At 40.2% G+C, this 19,796-nt stretch overlaps 1 protein-coding gene across 4 annotated transcripts in view; it reads right to left on the bottom strand.

Moving 5' to 3' along the window:
- RAD51B (RAD51 paralog B) overlaps window positions 1-19,796 on the bottom strand; it is a 430,051-nt gene that overhangs the window by 124,155 nt on the left and 286,100 nt on the right. For 3 of the 4 annotated variants that reach the window (XM_065686722.1, XM_065686724.1, XM_065686723.1), the window contains exon 10: window positions 4,677-4,755. In XM_065686722.1, the coding sequence (XP_065542794.1) occupies window positions 4,677-4,755 (79 nt within the window). Of the gene's footprint in view, window positions 1-1,264; window positions 1,635-4,676; window positions 4,756-19,796 lie in introns of all 4 variants that reach the window. The other variant, XR_010614163.1, reaches the window with a different exon arrangement.

Raw genomic sequence — 19,796 nt, 5'->3', positions numbered from 1 at the left:
CATTATCGGCAAGGTGAGCATGGCTGTGTGCACACAGACAAATGAGCAGTGGAAAAGAGGGCAGGAGAAACGGTGGATTAATCAACTAATTATCCAGTCCTCATGACACAAGAATCTAACTCTTCCCTTTAGCAATGCCAAGTATTCTGTCTTTGAGTAGCAATGGGAGCCAGTCAGCACGAGACACAGATGTTTTGAGGTTAAGTTTCCAGGTAGTTATAACTTTCTTTCAAAAGGAAGAATAAAAGAGGATAAATCTTAATGTCAAGTATACTCATGCAAAATGGCAACCATTTAATAGCAACAGTGCTTTATTTAGCACTGAAGGTCATGACAAGAACTGAGGCCAAAAGCTAAGGCAGACAAATTCTAATCTGAAATACAGAACAAGTATTTAGCAGCAAGGTAGCTTAAACCTGATAGCACTGTCAAGACAAACCAGGAACTTGCATTTCTTGATGTCTTCAAATAAAAGTGAATGCCTTTCTAGAAGACATGATTCAATGTAACAAGTTATCACATATCTGAAGGAAACATGCATGATATATGGGAGGTCAGTTTGGATGAACTGCTGATTCCACCCATCTTTAAACCCTATGAAACTGAAAATAAATCATTACTCAAAAGCAAGTCCTAGCTCACTAGTATTATTTGCCTTACGTTTTCGGTGCCTCTGAGCTCTTTCAGTGAAGAGCAATGTTAATCAGTTGGTTAAAGCATTTAGCAAAAAGACTCTCCAGCTGGCAATCAGCCACCATGTTCCCTGTCCTCTTTTGCAGCACCATCCTCTTGGTAACAGAGGGCATTCACTTAGGTGAGATGGAATGAGACTTACGTCCACAAACAGCCAAGCTATCAGTTGCTAATAGCTAGGCTCTGTTGCTTGCTATTTATATCTTAGAATGCTGCTGCTTCTAAAGTTAGACTCGGACGATTGCCCACCGAACACAGCTTAAAACTGATGTCAGTTTATCTTCTTTTTTGCATACGTGCTTGCATGGCTAAGTGGCATCTTCAAATTCAGCTGCCCTAACCCAGTATGTGTGACATTCAGCATCAATGAAACTACAAGGGGAGAACAGACCAGAATCTGTTCTGACTGATACACCAGAAACAGAATTATCAGCTAGTGATTTCCAATCCAGACCAGAAATTATATCACTGCCGATGAGAAAAATCATCTCGTGACTTGCACCCTTAATCAGTCAGGTCTGGAGCTTTTTTGCTGTTATTCTTTTTAACAGTATCATTTCATTTACTTTACCTAGTGTATTGAATTGGGGAAGCAACGGCAAGTCCTTAAACAGAACACACAAGCAGACAGCAAAACTTCCAATATTTTGAAGTGCTTAGGTCCAGGCTCCTGCCTTCTTGTTTATGATCTCTATAAAACAGATTTTTCATTCTCAATTCAGGTTCATACAGAGTCACACTGTACATCATGCAGTACATTACATGACATTGTATTGCAATATAAAGGCAATTAAGGCTTTTTTTTTTGGTTTGCATTCCACCCCCTCCACAGCACAGTGCATACTGAAGCAAAGAAAGCAGGATAATGAAGGCTGACTTCCCTTGCTAAATCTCTGACTAGCCAATCTTGCTTTCCAACCATCAAATTTCGTTTCTCTAGTCTGCAAATGGAAATAAAAGAATGAGTGAATAAATGGATTCTTTTCATCCCTAAACACTTCAAGTTTATAAAAGCAAAGAAGTTTTCTCTGTGGCACCCTTGGGCAACCTGGAGCAATCCTCTGACAATAAAAGAGAAGCAGTTCTGCCTTCACTAGGGTCTCCTCCAAACACTCTGTTCTTGCACTGAGGCCATGAGATGCAAAGATACCAGGGAAACAGAGCAGCGATTTACATTGACAAAGAGGATTTTGATACACTCCTCCAAATGGGGCAGCATTACCATCTTAATAGCCTTTTGCTCTCAGCCCTCTTCCTGAGGACGCTGGAGATTTTTGCGAATGGAGAACAGTTCCGCTTCCCATTTTAACTGCAACAATAGCAGAAGGGCTCCTTAAACTGCATCGAATAGCAGCCTGTGAAATCCCTAACTAGCTGCACTGCCTCTCCTGCCGTTTTATTATCCTCCAGCCCACAGAACAAAAAGGGGGGGGGGGGGGGAGCTCCTCCTCATTTTTAGCCTATTCCACACATCCTAATCCCTCAGAGGTGACAATGGAAATTGCTTATGGAACTGTTAAATCACACGTTCACTTTGTCTTTCATTCCCCATTCACCCTCTCTAATCAAGGAGTTTCCAGCCACATTTTCCGATATCAATTTGTTTATGGCCTATTGGCTAATGGTCCCAGGATGGGAGCCCCTGAGTAAAAAGAAGGAATCCTGGGCACTTCAGCCAGCTGCTGTTTCTCACCAGTTCCCACACCCATCCACTTGTTCCCATCAGCCACCCTGAATGTGATCACCTCCTGACACCAACTGAATTCGACAACAAAGCCTGAATGGGAAAGCTGCCTTTGCAATCAGTCTACGGGACAGATTCCACTTGTTAGCGCTATATGATGTCCCTCAAGCAGCAACGCGGGGATACTCCCTCACTGGCTGACCCATGGCCAGTCGACTTATTGATATCTTACCTTGTGTCCAGCTTCCCTTTGGAAAGAAGCACCAGCTACAACTCTAATAAAAAACCTAGCCACTCTTGCACGAAGCAGCCTTGCGCCCTTTTCTCCATCGTATCTGAAACACCCATTTTCAGGTGATTTGCTCACTTACTCTTTCCATAGAAATAATGATCATTGAAATGTGGGAAGAGAACATGCAATATTTACTTTGAACAACTCATAAGGCTTGTGTGTAAGTGCTTGCAAGTCTCTGTGAAATAGTCTGGGACACACTATCAGGGGAATCATGCCCATCCTTAATACCTATCATGGAGAAAAATATCTAAACTGGAAACATAACGGTATAGAAAGGAGGAGCTTCAAGCTGCCTTCCAAAATGTACAAAGAATGCTTGATATAGAGACAGCATTTACTTTGAGAAATACAAAATGGCATCTCCCCTGATTTTAGAAAAACAGTGAAAGGTGGTTTAAATGTGCAGCCCAGAAACATGGATACAGGGAAGAGAGAAATTCCCATACTCCTAATACAGCGCTATCCTTCTATCAGAGTCCTGCTCCACCATCATTGCGTGTTACCAGGCCCATTTGTTCATTAAAGGTAAAGTTCAGTCCTTGGAAAGCTAAAGTCCTGTCTCACAGAAAAGAACTGAAACAAAGATCCTCTCTGAACAAATGCTTCCCATTTCTGAAACTGGAAATCTTTCTTTCCCAAAGTTTCACTTACATCAGTGCCTGAGGACAGAGCAGGAAATTGTCTGCCTTTTTATAATGACGAGAAACATCTCTGCAACTCAGAAAATATTCAGCATAGAAAAGTAGCTTGTCTTCTGCCCTATACTGAACCAAAATATGCCTAGACCAACTCTAGCAAGCCATCTCAGTTTAAACTAATAAAAATTGTTTGTAGTTCCTGTAGTCTTTTTAAAATTACTGGTAACAAATAAACCAGATCAAATTCCGAAAATGCCATCTAAGAATACACTGGGTATAGTACCTAAATTCTTAGGAAACACCAGATGGACACCCCCACCCCCCATTATCATTATGTAGATGTATCAAATGGAAGCAAAAATGCAGCATAAAAATATTTCTGATTCTTCTGTTTTCCTGTGTTATATATCACCAGAGATGTAAGTGTATTTAGTCACTAGTAAAAGTAAACATGTTGCTGGCCTGGTACAGCTTGTTTGAAGGTGAGAAATGGGCAATCAGAAGGAACTGTCTGCATACCTTAAAATGTTTGAGGTGCTTTATGGGATCAGTGACCTCAGAAACAGCGATACTCACATTTTTAATGCCATGGCTGCATATCAGAGCATATCCTCTGAACAAAAAGTGACAGGCACTGACTAGTTTTATTTAGTCTGCTGAACTGATGCAGCAATCAGGAGCCAGGCTGCATAACAACAGACAGCAACTCAACAAAACTGATCTATGAATGTCTATCAAAAAGTAGGGGCATTAAAGGGGGACTTCTTGGGATAGATGGGTTAAAAAAGGGAAGGGCTGAACTTCCCTTTTGCTGTGGTCTAAAAGTACGCGGCTTAGGACATGGCCACATGGAACCCTAATTCCCTGACATCATGGTAGTAATATACAGCTTTTCAGTACACTACTTCATGTCCCAGAGAATCTGGGCCATGGGGCATTAGCATTAAAATGATAATCACAAAAATAGAGAACAGATATTAATTTCCTGTCGAGCCATTTGCTAAAGAATAACCATTTATTAGAGCAGGTTATTAATGGTAGATAGGTATGTTTCTCTTGGAGAAATCTACCCAATGGCAACGTTGACAGAACCATTCTACTTTACCTTGCAGGAAAACAGGGAGACTTGACTAATAATTTCAGGGCCTACTCTTAGATCCACCAGAATATACAACAACTGATTTAGTATAACCCAAGACAAACAGTGAGTGTATCAGAGGGCTGCCCTTGTTAGCCAGATTGTTAAATGTGGGAGGTTTTAATCAGGTATAAACAGCTCCATTTTCAGCCATAGATGCTGTTACCGACATTCAGCCTGCTTAAAATACTAACTGATAAGGCAAAACAATCAATGCTCTGGTCTTACCTTGAAGAACCAAGCCTGATTTCTCAATGGTATAGAAAAAGGCAGAGAATGGAGCAACAGGGGATTTAGCAACCAGGAGCTGCAAAACAAACAAGTAATATATAAGTACGCATCTTTATAACATACTGATCAGAGCTCAAATCTGTTGAATAATCTCACTGGATTTAACTTTCCGAAGTAGTAAAGCATACTGCAGAAACAAGGTAGTCACTGATCTAGCCCTCTCACTTCTAAGTAGTTGAGGTCTTCTTACATGTATGTATAGACCATGCTGCGATTTTAAAAGGATTCACAGGTCCTAGAAAACCACCATCAAGAAAAGCAGTGCATTTTGCCTGTCTTACTGGCATCCTGTTAAACTTAATCGTTCCTGCTGGTTCAAGTAGTTGTACTCAGACACAAATTTGAGCAAAACTGCAAATGCCATTGGGAAACACAATTGTCCTCAGCTCTTCTACTGATGCACCCCTTGCTTTCTCCATGAACTCCACCTGGAACTGAAGAACAAGAACTCCTGCCCCTGGAAGCAGCATGGACCACCTGGGGGTCACCAGACCAGGAATGGCAAGTATCTGGATGCTCTCTTTTCCAAAAGGGGTAATGACCAAGTCAAGCTTTGTTCAAGGATCTTAACCTTCGAGTATCAAAACAGGAACTGGAATTCCCTTTGGGTGTATAGCACAATTGAATTTAACTCAGCTTTTATGTGTGCTGGCCCTCCACAGTCAGGCCAGAAACATCCCAAGCTCTCTGGCTCCTATGGAGTGTGAAAGATGAGCTGCAGCAGAGCTCACATAAAAGAAATGGTTTAGCTGGCAGGGTAGGCGATGTGGAACTTGCAGTGGCAAACTCACACAAACGTGCTAGGCATTATTGCTTGGCTGTTTGATTTTTGCTCATTGCCGAGCACTGCTCCCTCACAGCTTGTCTAAAATACCCCCCATTCTGTCACCTACATGAAAGTCACATTTAAATGAAAAATTTAATAAGCTCTGCCCACAGCATGATCAGCATAAACAGTGATCTAATAGTCCCCATGTGGGCCTGCAGAAGACATGGACAGCAGTGGCTGATGCGGAGAGCACGCTGCTGCTTTGCGTCTAGCGCAGAGCTGCTCATGAAAGCTAAAACACATTTCTCTGCTCACCTTTTCAACAGATAGAAGAAAAGGCCAGGAACTGGAAACCAGTGCTCCCAGCCATGGCTGTGCACCCTGGAAAAGCCTTCCCACCTTCCTGGCCCCTGAGGACATGGTTTGGGCAGGCAGCTCCTCCTCAGCCCATGCTGATCCTCTGCAGGGATCTGCTCCAAGCAGAGCAGTATTGCAGAGCCTGAGCCATGACTGCCTGGGGCTCAGAGAAGGCCTGACGACTTCTTTTCCTTCAGTGCACTGGTTTCATGTAACCCATCCATGAGGCCTGCCCAGCTGCGTGTTGTGGAACCTTGACACTCCTCAGGGCCTACATTTCTAAAGCCCCGTCAGATACTACACCCTCTCAGCCCAAGAGAGGCAGCCGTCTCCCAGATACATTCAAGTACAGACTTCTTAGAACTACAGACAGGAACAATCTTATTTTTAGAGGTGTGGGGCACAACAGTTCCTGCTGATTTCAAATGGAGTAACCGTCTCCCCCCCAATTATTTCCAAAGGTCATGCCCTAAATCTGCCAAGCTTTCAAGCACTCATAAGGGTCACTGCATACGAAGTTTGGTTGGTGGTGCCTAATGATCAGCAGGGAAACAGTGAACAGGTTTTACAAAAGCCAAGAGAGACTACATAAAAGCAAGGAAGTTCATGCTCACCAAAACTGCTCACATTTAGCTGGAAAGTCAGCCAGTATTGAACCACTTCACAGACATACAGGATTACACCATTTATTCATAAGTGTAAGATTAACAATATCAAGCACCAGAGGTTTGAGCTCTGCAGAGTCCTTATGCAACCACGGGATTTGATAGTAAATTCTGCAGCAGAATCAAGGCTTGTGTGACTGTTCTGTAGCACTTTAAATGCAAAGGGTGTCTGTATAGTAGGTTGGTTTCATTTGTATGTAGTCTGCAGACATGACTATGCTTAGATGTCTTGCAACTTTTTCTCATTTGATTCTGACAGAGGCTGAAGAAACGAAATCCTCAGATGGTTCTTCAAATCTAACCATTATTACCCACAGCTAGAAAACGATTCTACGGTTTTCAGAATTTAAACCAAACATAGCCTCCCTTCTTCTTCAGGCAGTAAAAAAGGCAGGCACATAGAGACCACAGTACAGCCAGAGAACATCAGACCAGTCAAAATGTTAATGTTTTCCTTTCAGTCATATGAAGCTGGCAAAACCACCTCAGGATGCAATACAACCTTTGTGAATTACTCCAAGTAGGAAAACTGCTGTGGTAGCACTTTCCCCCTTCCACGCTCATTACTGTTCTCTCTGGAATTAACTTCTGGAGGAAGGAGGGGCATGTCACATCCCACGTCCCTGGCGCACCTTGACAAAACCCAAATATACCTTCCCACCATTATCTCCAGAGCTAGCAGTGATGCAGCAGGAGGGGACTCTGCCAGGAGGAAGCAGAGTGCTTCCTGGTACTTCACACACCCCTCAGCACTGAGAACATGAGGGAGAGGATGGGGTGGAAAACCTGTGCAAATGCTCAGCTACAGGGTCTCCCACAGCAGCTGGATGTTTAATCAGAAAGGCCTGAAGTGAAATGGTTACAGATCTTATGGTAAAGTCAAACTTCTGGCATTCTGTGCAGGTCTATGCACATAAATACTAACCTATATATGCACGTGCACTAGGCACAGTTGTACGTGCAAACGGACAGACATTCAAATAACCTTATGTACATTCTGTTACTGCATTTTTATGCAGTTACAGTGTGTGTATAACTAAGTATAGCAATGAAAAAATAGAATAAATCACATCCTTTCAGCAGCACATCACTGGGCCCCTCTGAAGGGCTGCTGCTTCTTCTGAGTTACATCTCAGGCTCAGAATTAGCTTCCTTCCTAGTGAAACGAGAACAACTCAGAACATTCAGAGGTATTGCTTTATTTTGAATGTCTGCATACTGAGAAAAATAACCTTTAAAGCTGTGAACGCTCCATCCCTGGCAGTGTTCATGACCAGGTTGGACAGAGCCTTGGGTGGGATGGTTTAGTATGAGGTGTTCCTGCCCATGGCAGGGGGGTTGGAACTAGATGATCTTAAGGTCCTTTCCAATCCTATTCTATGATTCTATGATTGCATATTTCACACCCAGATGAAGGATATAGAATTCTTTCTTATAACACCAATCTCTGCATTAACCTAACTGAAAAAAAGTAAATACATACTTAGATTTGTATTTCAACCAAAGAGAAAAGAAAAAAACAACACAGGTAATAGATCATTGGAAACCATCCTCTGGTTAGAATAGCTAACACAGAGTAGGTTCTTATGTATACAGAAAGAAGTTATCAAACACAGATGGAAATACATACCAAAAAAAAAAAAAAAAAAGTCTTGGAGGCCAAAAAATGGAAGTATAAATAAAAAAACAAAAAATCAAGGTAATGTTGGCCCTGCAAAGATTATTAACAGTACCAAAAATGAAATAAAAATTGGAGGTATAATGAAAAGATATTGGCATAGTGATAATAGTGATAATTATGTTCTAGATATGAGTGAAGAAATAATCAGTTTTCTACAAGCAGGACAATGCTGAAAAAGAGTAAAAGACAGATAATGGGAATAACCTGTATCATATAGATATAGAAATAACAACTGAGTGGAAAGAAAACTCCAGGAGTTTAGTGCATTCAGTAGAACACAGATAATCTCTATTGAAAAAACACTAAGAATCAGCATGTGAATTTAGGTCTGATGAGTAGCATTTGTCATACATCTATGAAATTGAAGCTGATGCAACGTAACTGAGAAGCAGCAAACAGTCCTCAGAGGGAAGATTAAAAAGAAAAGTAAACTGGTGAGCTGGGGCCTGTAATGTGATTTCACTATCATGCAGAAATTTTGAAAGGAAGAATAAGTAAAGACTTGGAAAATAGGATAAAACAAAACATGGATGTCATTCCAGACATACCTGACATCTTCCTTTGAACTTTTTAGGAATCTGAAATAAATTAGACATTATCTATTTGGATCTCTGTAAAGCTTTTAACACTGCTAAGTGGGAACTGATAATGAAGAAAGCAAGGATAAGCACAGAAGCTGTGAGGCAAAAGGGGAAACAGTTATTGAAAAGAAAACACTTTCCAGTTATATTAGTACCTCACAAGATCACTGACCCTTAGGGTGATGTAACCAGGACAACAGCAGATCCAATCATACAGTGCACCACCATATATACACCTAGCAAATCCAGGGATACCTTGGTGTTTCTTTACAAGCCATTATCAAGGTCTAATCTGGAATACCATGTACGGTACAGGCCACCCATGAACTCGAACTGCAAGAGATGGGCTACATGCTGGTGAGGAGAATGAAGCACTCATCTGAGAGGCCACTAGAAAAAAAAAGTTCAGTGAATCTAGCATTAATGAAGGCTGACTGTTATCTATGTGTGTAAGTGAATGGGGAGAGAGGAAACAAGAGAATGGAGCAGGAAGAAAGAGAAGAGCTTCTGAAACTGACAACCCTGGCACAACAACAACTGTGCAGCCATGAAGACATTTTGGCTGAAGATTTTAAAGTTTATAACCATTAGCAAAGTTTGATTCTGGAAGAGCCTTCAACTGGAAGAAGCAAGTCTATAAAAAAAAAAAAATCTTTTTTTTTAGGATTCAGATTAAAATTTTATGAAAGCGATACAAAGCAGTGCTTGGGATGCACTCCATGACCTATGAAGTCTCTTCAAGTCCTATGAGCATCCTGCGAAGCCCTGCCAACTCATTTTTTATGCTGATAGAACTGACAGAGTTGGAACAATACATTCTAACAATGTCCCTTGATGTTTCATATGCAAGTAAGGATCTTTGTGGTCAATAAACCAAGAAAATGTTACTCATTTTCAAATACAGAATTTATAATTTAAAGTCTTCTCATATATATCTTCTGGTGAACATCTGCTCCTCTCCCTGAGACTCTAAGCAGCCACCTGAGGATGTAGAGAACACAAGGGGTCTTCCAGGATAACTCAGAAGCAGACAGGTCAAGCAGAACAGGAATATTTAAAATTCACTTATATTTAACTTTATCTCTTGTTCCAATTCTAAATTAGAACTGGCTAAAAACTGGAGAGAGTATAGAAAGGTTTATTATCTGAACTAAGATCTGAATCAGATTCTCTTTTTAACAAGCTGAAACAGAGACCTCTTTCCACAATCTTACTTTCCCAAAGCTAACATTAAGAACCTAAATTTTCAGTCCAACATAAAAGATTTCCCCTTTTTCACTTCAGAAGAGAAAATAAAATACAACTCCACTAATGTCTGCAACATATGTAAAGGAATTTATTTCAGATAAGCAAAAGACACAACTTTTATAAGTGCTATTTAATCAAGGAATCAAAGATGAAATTCAGGCCTAATCAGAATATTTTCATCTTAACACAAAGTTGCACTAAAAGGAATACAAACTTTGAGATGAGTAAGTTGTAATGGTAAATAATAGTCTAAAAAATTTAACAGGTATTTAGATTACAAAAATTATTTTTTAAATTATGAAATGAATAGAATATAGACACAGAAAAATGATAAAATGGTACTGAGTCTTATCCATGACTCTTCTGGAAAGCTACCCATGATCTATTCATAAGCTTCTGGAATGGAATATAAAATCCAGACACAGTTCTTACTATTCTGCTGTCCTGCTAAAGCGTGAATGATAGAGGTGAACGAGAAAACAAAAAATCAAAACTATTTTAAGTTTTGCAGAGTCCTAACCATACAAAACGGTCAAACCTTGGGTTTTTTTTCCTTTCTAGCATCGCATTTCCCTGTCAGGAGGTTTGTAATAGTTATTTATTATTTGCCAAAAATGTAGAATAAACACAAAATGACTGAAAACTGACTTCTGCCATGAGGCATGTTAGTAACACAAAGGTAGTATGGAAAAGGAAATATATCACCTTGATGAAAAGTGAATAGAAACTGGATAGATGCCATTAGATTAGATAAAGGAAGATAAATGGGAGACAGGCAGAGTTGAGAAACAAAAGGCTTAGAGAGAATTGATGATGACAGCAGAAAAATTGTAAATTAAAGTTTGTTTTTTAATTAGGGAAAGTATTTTTCTTAATAAACTTTACTGTTTATAGGATTTATGGAAGAAATGAATCACAGAAATTGATCGCAGAAGCCCAGCAGAAAATACTAATTATTGTTGGGACAACATCCCCTGTCAATAGCAAGGAAAGTGATGAATTGGAAAACGTATTGGATGGACTTTTGTAAGTAGTCTGATAACCAGAAATCAAGCCAGTGTCCTGCCAAAAAAAGTAAGGATGACGAAGGGGACAGCATCCTATATCAAATTAGTTCTCAAAATGCCAGGATGATAAACTACCAAATGGCAAAGCAATAAGATGATTTTGACTGAGCCATGAGCTCTCACATGGTAAAAAAAAAATATTATTTCATAATGGAAAACTAATGATTTTAACAAAAGTAATGGACTAAGATGTTTCAATGAAATATTTGACAAAATCAGCTGTATTAATCTTTAATACATAATTTCTGTTTAGACTGGAAGGACACAGTTTCTTCACCATTTTTTTACTGAGACTATTACAACAAATTTGTTCTTAGCAATGACTGAGAAATACGAATGAAACCATGTGAAGCCTCTTCTAAAGTACGTCAGCTTTTTAGCATTGAACATATTCTTCTCTTTTTATTTTGTTCTGTGTTAAGTTTTTCCTTAGATTTCCTTTTCTGCTAGATTTACCTTATCTCATCTTTTGTACTGATAAAATGTGTGCATGTGCACTAAGGACTAAATGAATAACAAAACCACATTTACAGCCAATACATATTTCGGAATTTAGATCTACTGACCAAATACAGGAGATCTGTGCAAGGAGTCTGGCTCTCACTACCCTTGCTGCCCTTGATGAAACAACGCTGGCTTGCCGGGGTTTTCCTAATTCATATTGTTGTCCTACTGCAGTAAACAACCCCTGCTAATGGTTGGTGCATTTCAGGAGAATTCTCCAGTTACACTACATTCACTTATAAGAGCATAGCTGAGAACTGAGAAGGAAAACTACACCATCGACGGTGTCATTCAACAGGTAAAAGACTATCTCAAAGGTTCAGTTAGACTCACGTACTAATAAAATCAGTGCTAAGCTAAACAAATCTTTCCCCTAATTGTGCCAAATTGTCTGGGTGGACAATCTTCACGCCAGAATTTCCCTTCTTATTGTAGATTAGAAGGGTTGTTTTTTCAGCTGCAACAGAGCCCAGGAAAAAGTCAGTAAGAAAAACAACAAAGCTGACTTTGCATCAGATATCCTAGCAGAGCTCATAACTGTTTTTACTGCCTTCCCTTCTGGTACTTCTTGGGCCCTATGCGCAGGAATCTGATATATCCTAGAAACAAAAGTGGCAGTCCTTATTCTGTAGGTAATTTACTTTTGAGTAGGAGCTACAACCCAGTTCCCAGGGCCAGCTCTCTTTCCCAGTCCCACAGGTCATGCTGCCTCCAGACCACTGGAAAGGTGTCCAAGGAGAGAACCAAAACCTCCTTAACAGACACTAACACTGCAGTGTTAAGGCTTCACACAGCATTATACCAGCTGTCCCCTGCTACCTCTTCACACTGAAACATCCTTCAGGGCAATGATACAGCATTTTACAAGGTAGGAGGAAAACTGGTTGTGCTTTCTGCCAAGCCTCACCACACACTAGTGCTTGTTAGACCTTGGAGCAATCTGAGGCTTCACTCTCACAATAGGTTGATTTACCTTGGGAGATAACTACGCCTTGTTAAGGAAGCAGAAACGTGATCCTAGAACGTTTCCAGTGCTCTGGTGAAAAAACGTAGTTCAGGTATCCTGCAGTCATTTACTAAGCTCGTAGGATATACCTATAAGCAATTTACTGATCTCCCACTGCAAATGATTCCTGGGATAACAACATTTTACTTGTTATGTGGTACTTAAATCTGCAAGTTTTAAAAACACTTCACAAGAGTGAGGAAAAAGCAACCCCATTCTGCATAAGGGTAAATTGAAGTTCAGAAATTAAATACATTTCTAAAGACTTTACAGGTGATATCAGTACCAAAATATGAATAAAATGTTATCAAATCATATTGCCTTCACAAGCAAATCACTGTAGAGTTTGTTTGTCTTTATCAGGGACTTATGTTTTCTTATGGAAATGATTATCCCCTGCTTTGTATCTTCTTCCATACCCTGTTACAAGGGAAAGTTTTCTATGGACAGATTTTCCCATTTCAAGCAGAAGAAAGCTCAGCCACCCCAGAAGTACTGTCTGTACCTGTATGCTTGTCAGTAGAAAACGCTGCAGTAGAAACTGGGTAACAATTGGGAATAAAAAGGAAAAACTGACAAGTTGAGGGAAAAGAGATACATGCAGTTATCCTTCAGCTTTCCTAAGCATCTAGACTCCACACATATATTCTCCCTAGTAAAAACAAACTCAATGGATTGACACAGGGAAATCTTGAGATGTCTTGAGCAACTAGCGAACAGTGATAAGTAGGGATACAAATGTGCCCCAGTACTGACAATAGATGTGGAGTCCCCATCACTTACACAAAGAACATAAAAAACAAAACAACAACAACAACAACAAAAAACCCCACTAAAAAAAAAAAAATCACAATTCAGATTAAAATAATTTCTTAGGAAAAGATCATTTTATTTGTGCCATGCACAGGACCTGACCGACGTGGTTCCCTGAAGTCCAGCTGTTTGAAAAGGCTTTCATCAAGGCCAGGTTAAGGGTCCACAGCTCAATAAAACTCTTTATAGAGCAATTTAAATTGATTGTATCTCTCCTCCCCCCATAAGAAAATCCTGTCCAGAGGAAACTGTTTAGGAACAGTTTTCCTTTCTACTACTTTATAGAAAAGCCACAATGGCAGCTAGAGACACTTTATGAGCAGCATTCCATAAATCCAAACCAATTAGTGCAAGAAAATAGGCAAGCAGAGTTTGTGTGTACCTCCTAAAAATGTCCATTAGTGCACATCTGGAAACAACAGCAAATGAACACACAAAAGGCAGCTGACCATCCTGCTGTTGTCTCACACCCCAAGATAGATGTAGCAGCACATCTGTTTATTTTCTGTTAGTGCAATGCATACAAATTCCACATATTAAAAAACATTGCTAAGACTGCAAAGCCACAAAGTCCCTGTCTCTCATCTTAATAAAAATGAGGGAGAAATGCAGATGGATGCATTTAAGACAGTTTTTCAGGGAAACACCAACAGTGGATACTCATATGAGTAAGAAAGTTAAGGAAGGGAAAGCCTTGAAAAGCTCGAAGGAAAACCTGAGCATAGGATAACTCAAAGAAACCTTTATACTGAAATATCAGCATCACAAATACAGAATGTAAATTAATAACAAAGAATAAAACCTTCTCAGACAAATCCTGACAGAGTACCTTTGATTTTAAGAGTCAGTTCTAAATAAAGTGTGAATATAATTAAGGAAATAGGGCTGTTGATTACTTATCTAGTGTCAACAATAGAAGTGCAAGTGAGGTAAAAGCAATTTATTCTACCTTTGACCAGCCTTTTCTGAATCAGTCACTTCATCCCAGGCAGACCTTGTTTGGGGTGCTCTGGCTGCACCCTTCATTATCAGTATATATATACATATATAACAATAGTCAGTGACTGCACTAGATCTGTGCGACCACAAATTCTTCCCCAGGCAGAGGCCAACTGAGTTGCTTTGGTAGCAGAGAGGTGGACAGATGGTTGAAAAGCTGATCTAAAGAGACAATATGTAAGGAAGCTGAGGGCTAAGATTCTGCTTTGCAACACCAGACACAACAGGACATTCAGGAGGCAGTACCAGAGCCCGAGCTCCAAACTCCCAATGTTTTAATGATAGCAGTAGATACTCTTAGTGGCTATGGACAAAACAGGACTTTTTACAACAGGGAAGAAAAAAAAGAGAAAGCTCTCAGCAGTTTGTTAGTGCAGCTCTTCCTATAGTAATGAATAACAGTCACAGGCAATGACTCCAATAAAAATAAACCATCACTGCACGCACATGTGGCTAGGCTTACTCTCAGAGGAGCATTCAATACTTGCAAAGGAAAGAAATGGAAGGAAAACAAACAAATGGAGGAGACAGAAATGAAAACCAAGAATCTTTTAAGAATAGAGGAGAAACAGGACAAGTCCAGGCAAGAGGACACTCCAAATTTCAGGTCCCGCAATACCTGTCTGGCTTCAGACTTTGCTTTGAAAGAGTAATACATATATAAAGGACTTTTTCATAGTGTATAATGCCAGGACCAGGGAATCAGAATTCACAAGTCTTCTTCCTAACTTTATTAACTTGCCACTGTTTTATTAAGTTATATGAAAATTATGTAGCATTTCTTTGCTTCAGTCCAAAATCAGGCATGGAGATAAGACATCTGTAGCAATCTCACTGTATTAATTTTCTACCAGGTAGGCACAGCTCCAGAGATACCCCACTTTCCCCTACCCAGAGGGTACAGCAAAAGGCTCAATAAGCAACAGCTCTTCTATCTGTTTTCTCAAATATTCAGTGGGGTCAATTCCTTCCCCTCTCATAAAACCAGAACAAAGGCATCTGTTCTGGCTGTCCCTATCCAGGCAGTTGCTAGCAACAGATGACAAGCCTGCAAATTGTTCCAGTCCTTGCAGAGTGCCAAACACTGGATTTTAAGTGAGAGACATGAGCATGTAATACGTACTGCCATTTAGACATGGGTTTAGCTTCAGGCACTATAACAAGGAGTTCTGACTATCCTTAGGCTGAGTAAACGTAACTTCAGTGGAAGGAAACCACCAAAATCCAAACGAATACCAAAGACAATCACAGACAACAGAAGCAGAATTTTCCAAGGTGAACTGCCCTGATGTGCTCTAGAGCAATGACTGTCCTGAGTACCATAGGCCAAATCTACCAAAATACTGCTTTTGCTCAGCTGTCCTCTCCCAGACTGCAAGCAAACCCTTGAACCCTTTAACCCAGAGTGCCTTTTCCTGTCACTTAACAATAACTTCAGTGGCAGAGAACTGCACTGTCGAGGCAAACATTGGGCAACTTCAAGTTTTAACTGGAAAAGAAAATGCAATCCCAGATGTTTATCCAATTTGTGTCTGAACTGCAGCAACCTGGCCAGGGAACTGCACAAAAACAGGCTGTTTCCAGTACACTTCCACTTAAACCAGATTTCTGGTGGAAGTTCCCTAGCACGAAATATAGGGTCAGTTCCCTTCTGCTCATGTAACACCAAACCCTGTGAGATTCCTCTTCCCAAAAGCACTTTGTCTCCCTGCCACACGCCTTATTCCCCAATTTGAAAAATCGATTTTGTCGTCTTTTCTGTTTCTGAGTCTCTCCTAATTTTCCCAGTGGAGAGTCCTCTAGAGGCCAGGAAACTTCACAAGAGTTTGGCCATGATGATTTCCTATGCTATAATACTTCTGAGGCCCAAAGCCCTGGTAATAGTCCAATGCGGAGGGTAACTCAGGAGAAAATGCTAGTAGCTTTTACTAACCAGAAAAGCAGCCAGCAAGCCAGCATGTCCTGGTTACCACAATGAAACAGTAACAAGAAAAGCGGCCTGAGGATGGTGCTATTTGGGTAGCATAAACACAGCCTCCAAGGGGAATTCTCCTGTGTTGCAGCTTGTGGTCGCTCATCAGACTTATAGCACACTGGTGGTGAGAAGAACCAAAAATAAAAGTTCATGTAGCTTTTCAGAGCCTTCCATACTGTTCAGTTTGACTTTGGTTCTGGAAATCAGAAAAGGGCTGAATGATACAATTCTTACTTACAACACTTAATGGAACACTGCCTTATCCCTGGGATAATGAATCCCAAATCGGAAATGACTCCTAAGGGTACAGTATCACCAGGGCAGTTCCTCTCAGAATAATGCTTCCACCCAGGCTGCCAGCCTTGCCTGGAAGAGACGTCACCAACAGGGAGAAGAGCATGGGAGCCCAGCAGCTGCTCGCTTTCTCCTCCACAGAGCCACATGCTCAGACATGCCACTGGGCTCCTCTGGTTGCAGAGGCAGGGATCCAAACACCATCCAGCTCTCATCACTGCACAGAGGAGATCAGCTTGGCTCAATTCACCAGCACAACATAAGGAATAGCCATTCTTAAGTATGCAATTAAAATATGCATTGCCATCATGATGTATTACTTTTGTTATTCTTCAGATTTCTATGAACCTTCTTTATGATAGTTTTAGCAACATATTTATCTTCTACAGATAAAAAAGTATCCACTGCAAATTCAACCCCAATGCTTGTTTCTGAAGTGTATCAAATCTTTATTTAGACACTGCTCATTCCTTCTTTCACTTTCTTTTGGCTTTCCAAATGGCAAAAAAGCTCAACATTATTATTTACAATTGAAAGAAAATTAATCCATTGTAGAAGAGCATCACAAGTGTGGCCTCACCATCCTGCATTCGTTGGTTTTGGACATCAGTAATAACAAGTGTCCTTCATACTTGCTTGATGTAAATGCATAATCTTAAATCCCCAGACTTGGGCCAAAAAGACTGGGATTCAACCAAGTCCTAGATCACCGCACAAATATTTTTCACCCACATTAGTGGCTGCAAAATGCTTTCAACATGAAACAAACAAAAACCCTTTCCAATTTTTTTTTTTTTTGTATGTTCACTTTGTTCTGTTCCTAAAAGCAAAGACCCCAGAGACAAACTAAGACAACAATGCTAAATTCACATGTGAGAGACAGCAGTATTATCTTATGCAAAGCCTCACTAGAGTATATTTTGGCCTCCACTGGGCATCACATAACAAGGACAAGGAAAAAAATGCTAACAGATCTGTGAGCTAATACATAGAGATGCAATGTGTGTGCTTTCAGAGTACTGTCTTGTTTTATGGGTATTGAGAAAAGGCAACAGATTTAAACTTTTTTTCTACAACACTCAGATTATCTCTAGCAAGAACATTACTCGGAGAGATTCTACCAAAGAAGTGAAAAACAATGCACTCAAAGCAAGCTTCATGGCCTTATAAACATCATCTGTATTGCTGAATGTACAACTGTTAAATAACAGACTTCTAGAAAAACTTTCCCATAACATGACATGTTTCAGGAAACTTCATTTACATTTCCAGAGGGTAGAGCATCCCCACCAATTCCCACCAGGTGAAGGCAAACATGCTTGTTCCAGTGGATGGCAGAGATGCCGTAAAGCTGGACAGTCCCCTAGGACTTGAAACATTGCTTTATAACCTATCAGATCTGAAATTTTTGATGACAGTGTGCCTCAAATAACACAGGTTAAAAAAACTTTTTATTTTGGATAAGCAAAGATCAGACACAATGGTCATTCTTTTCACAAAATTACTGGGAGTAGCGTTTACGGCTCTTAGATATTCTCTTGCATGGGGATTATGCTTGAGAAATTGAGATTGGTCTGTGTGCATTAACTATGTGTGAACTTTTGAAAAGTTATTCTGTCATGCTCAAAGGACAAAAATGTAGCTCTAGCAAAAAAATGCACAACTGTAGGGAAAAAATGATGAAAAAATCTCTCATCCTCTACCTTCCTGCTACGGCACTCAAATGGCCACCTTTCTCGCACTGCTTACAGGAAGTTGCTTAACTTTTTTTTCTTCCAGATTTAATTCCAGTTAATTTAGATGAGTAAGAAACTCCTCTTTTTTTTTGTGCTAATTTACACTTTCATTTTCTCTTTTCAGCCTGCTTTCAAACAAAGACTGAGATGGCCATTATAAGACCATACGTGAGAAGTAAAACTGTATGAAAACATGGGAAAAAAGTAGTTTTCTCTTGGGTTTTGTAGATGTACCACATCCAGCTGGAAACATCAACACAGGCTAAGAGGAGATTAGATGACTTTCTGCAGCTTGAAATGACTATGGGTACAGAGTTTTATTTTATTATTAGACAGGTAAATAAAGAGTGATAATAAGAGAAATAACAGTGAAGAACAAACACACAATTTGGATCAGAAAAATTGATTTGCTGAGTGAAACAGAAGTGCTGGCTCAGGCCTGATAAGGCTTTATTAGCTCAGACTCTAAGCCAAACTGCCTGGACCACTGTGAGCTCTGTACAAGGCCAGATCATGTGTCTTTGCAACCTAAACTCCATAGCTTCAAGTGCAGTGCTGTGGAGCATGTGAACCCCCTGAACTGCAGGGACATCTGCACAGCCAAATAACAGAAGTCAAATGGCAGAAGCAGCGAAGGCTGACTGTTCACACAGGACTAGTGCAGGAACTTCTGCCAGAAACTCATGGCTCACTTGTAGGAAATAACTGATAAGGGAGACCACGAGCCATCGCTGTGATGCACATGTAAAAGGCCCTTGCAAACCCAAGATAAATCAAATAAGCTCTTTCCAGGGGAGAACCTCACTAGTGCCTCAAGAGCTACATTACAACCTAGGTCCGCCACCTTTTTGATGAGACGGGGGCATTTATTGACAAGTGACCTGGTTAGCTCTTTCTAATTTAGTATTGTTCCGGTATGAAAAGCCAAGGAAGAAGTCATGCCATTCATTAACTGAGCTGCACTTCACAGTACTTCCTACCAGTATCTGGAAAGTTGAAGTGATCCATGAATCATGTCTATCAGGAGCTCTGAACTTCAACACGGATTGAGAAATTTACTGTTTTCTGTTAATATGTACCCCTAATCAAAGTACAGTATAAGTACTACCTGCGAGAGCTGGAATCAGGATGGCTCAGGTAGCCGTTTATACTGCCTTTTACTTTTTAGTCACAAGCATTTTCCAGTGCTTCTGCAATATGGGTACAATGCACCACCATCTCCTGGACTCATCCTTTCCACTCCTGATTGAGCAGATGTCTTAAAATCCCATTGTATTTTTCCAACAGTCACAACAATCAGTCCAGGGGAAGGTAGTATTGTGAAAATACTGTATTTTATTATATTATTGATGCAATATGATG

This window comes from Lathamus discolor, chromosome 6, assembly GCF_037157495.1.
Source record: "Lathamus discolor isolate bLatDis1 chromosome 6, bLatDis1.hap1, whole genome shotgun sequence".
NCBI lineage: Eukaryota > Metazoa > Chordata > Aves > Psittaciformes > Psittacidae > Lathamus > Lathamus discolor.
This window is presented reverse-complemented; position numbering and strand designations above follow the sequence as displayed.